This window comes from Penaeus monodon, chromosome 32 (genome assembly GCF_015228065.2).
Source record: "Penaeus monodon isolate SGIC_2016 chromosome 32, NSTDA_Pmon_1, whole genome shotgun sequence".
In the NCBI taxonomy this organism is placed as follows: domain Eukaryota; kingdom Metazoa; phylum Arthropoda; class Malacostraca; order Decapoda; family Penaeidae; genus Penaeus; species Penaeus monodon.
This window is the reverse complement of record NC_051417.1, coordinates 14,323,927-14,325,277: the sequence shown is the minus strand read 5'-3', so window position 1 is coordinate 14,325,277 and position 1,351 is coordinate 14,323,927. Positions and strand designations below refer to the sequence as shown.

Below are 1,351 nucleotides of genomic sequence, written 5' to 3'. Positions count from 1 at the left end.
ATAGAAACTACAAAATAACAAAATAATGCCAACAGGGAACTCCATAAAGCAACAGCTGGGTTCCCTAGAAAAAAGGGGCAGGGGAACAAATGGTGGTGGCTTCAGAGGGATATAAAATTAAAGAGGGAGGACTGGGAAGCAAGAGAAGCCACTCAGACACAGGATAAGGCCTAATGGGGTAGGAAGAGGTAAAGAGATAAAAGAAAGTTGGTCTGAGGTCTCAGGGATGAAAGATACCAGGCAGTGCCATAATTACTAGGTTGTACTTACAATGTACTATTAACACCAAAAAAGAGGCTGTTTTTATAAGCAGATGCTTAAACACTGGAAACTTACTTGAAGCAATAATTTAACAACTCAAATATAAACAGAAGTTATAAATTTAGGACTATTTTTCACAGAAATGCAGGATGCACACAATAAAAGTAGCAAAGAACTAAGAAGTGCAGTGAACACTGCTCAAACAACAAGTGCTAGAGAGATACTGAGGATCTGCAAAATGGCAGGAGGCCTCACCAGGCTCTTCTTACACAATAATTTACTTGCAAAAGTATATGCCTCAATCATAGTGACAACCAACTTTATTTAATTTAACCCATGGATGCCAAACCTGCAGATACTAAGGGCCAACTGTATATAAATATATATAACCAACACCTAAAAAAGGAATACAATGGGGGGCTACTGTTAAAGATACAAAACCTCTGTTACAGAACTTCAATGACTATAATCTCAAAATATACTGGTAATCTACAAATCTTACCTTAACCTCATGATCCTGGTGTCATTCTTCTTCTCCCCCTTTTCACTCGTGGTGGCTAGAGAATTCAAAGTCACCAGAAGAGGTCTTACCAAGCCTAGAGTGAACCCCATGCTTGGGTGCTGCTCAATGTACACCTCCAATAAGTCGTAGGCTCTGTGAAGTGAATAAAAAAGGAAACACTGAGCATACTGTTGGGGTTGTGTGTGGAGAGATGGGATGGTTGTTGGTAAGTTTGTTTGTAGTTCTAATTTTCATCATTATTTTTGGGTGTTTTCAAGCAAGTGAGTGAGTGTGTTTGTTTTGTCTGATTGTTTTCCTTCAATATGTTACCCACACCTTGGTTCATTGGTATACTCACCGAGTCTCTCTTTTGCATCAAGATGGCGCAATTGTTAAGGCACTATTACCAGCTAGTGGGCAACAACCTACCTATCCCCAAGAATAATTCATGAGGAGAAAAAGTATTTCACCAAAATGTGGGTAATGTGTTAAGGAAGGTTTTGTTCAAAAATGATGTTCGGAAATATTATACCTTGTAACACAGTCCACATGAAGTACTTACCTACACTCCAAATGTATATCTCTCAG

The 1,351-nt window shown here is 38.8% G+C and overlaps 1 protein-coding gene across 1 annotated transcript in view; it reads right to left on the bottom strand.

The window, feature by feature from the left end:
* LOC119593598 (myb-binding protein 1A-like protein) overlaps positions 1–1,351 on the bottom strand; it is a gene marked incomplete in the record, with an annotated part of 20,491 nt that overhangs the window by 7,587 nt on the left and 11,553 nt on the right. Inside the window, 2 exon segments of the mRNA XM_037942552.1 lie at positions 764–916; positions 1,326–1,351. Coding sequence (XP_037798480.1) covers positions 764–916; positions 1,326–1,351 — 179 coding nt within the window.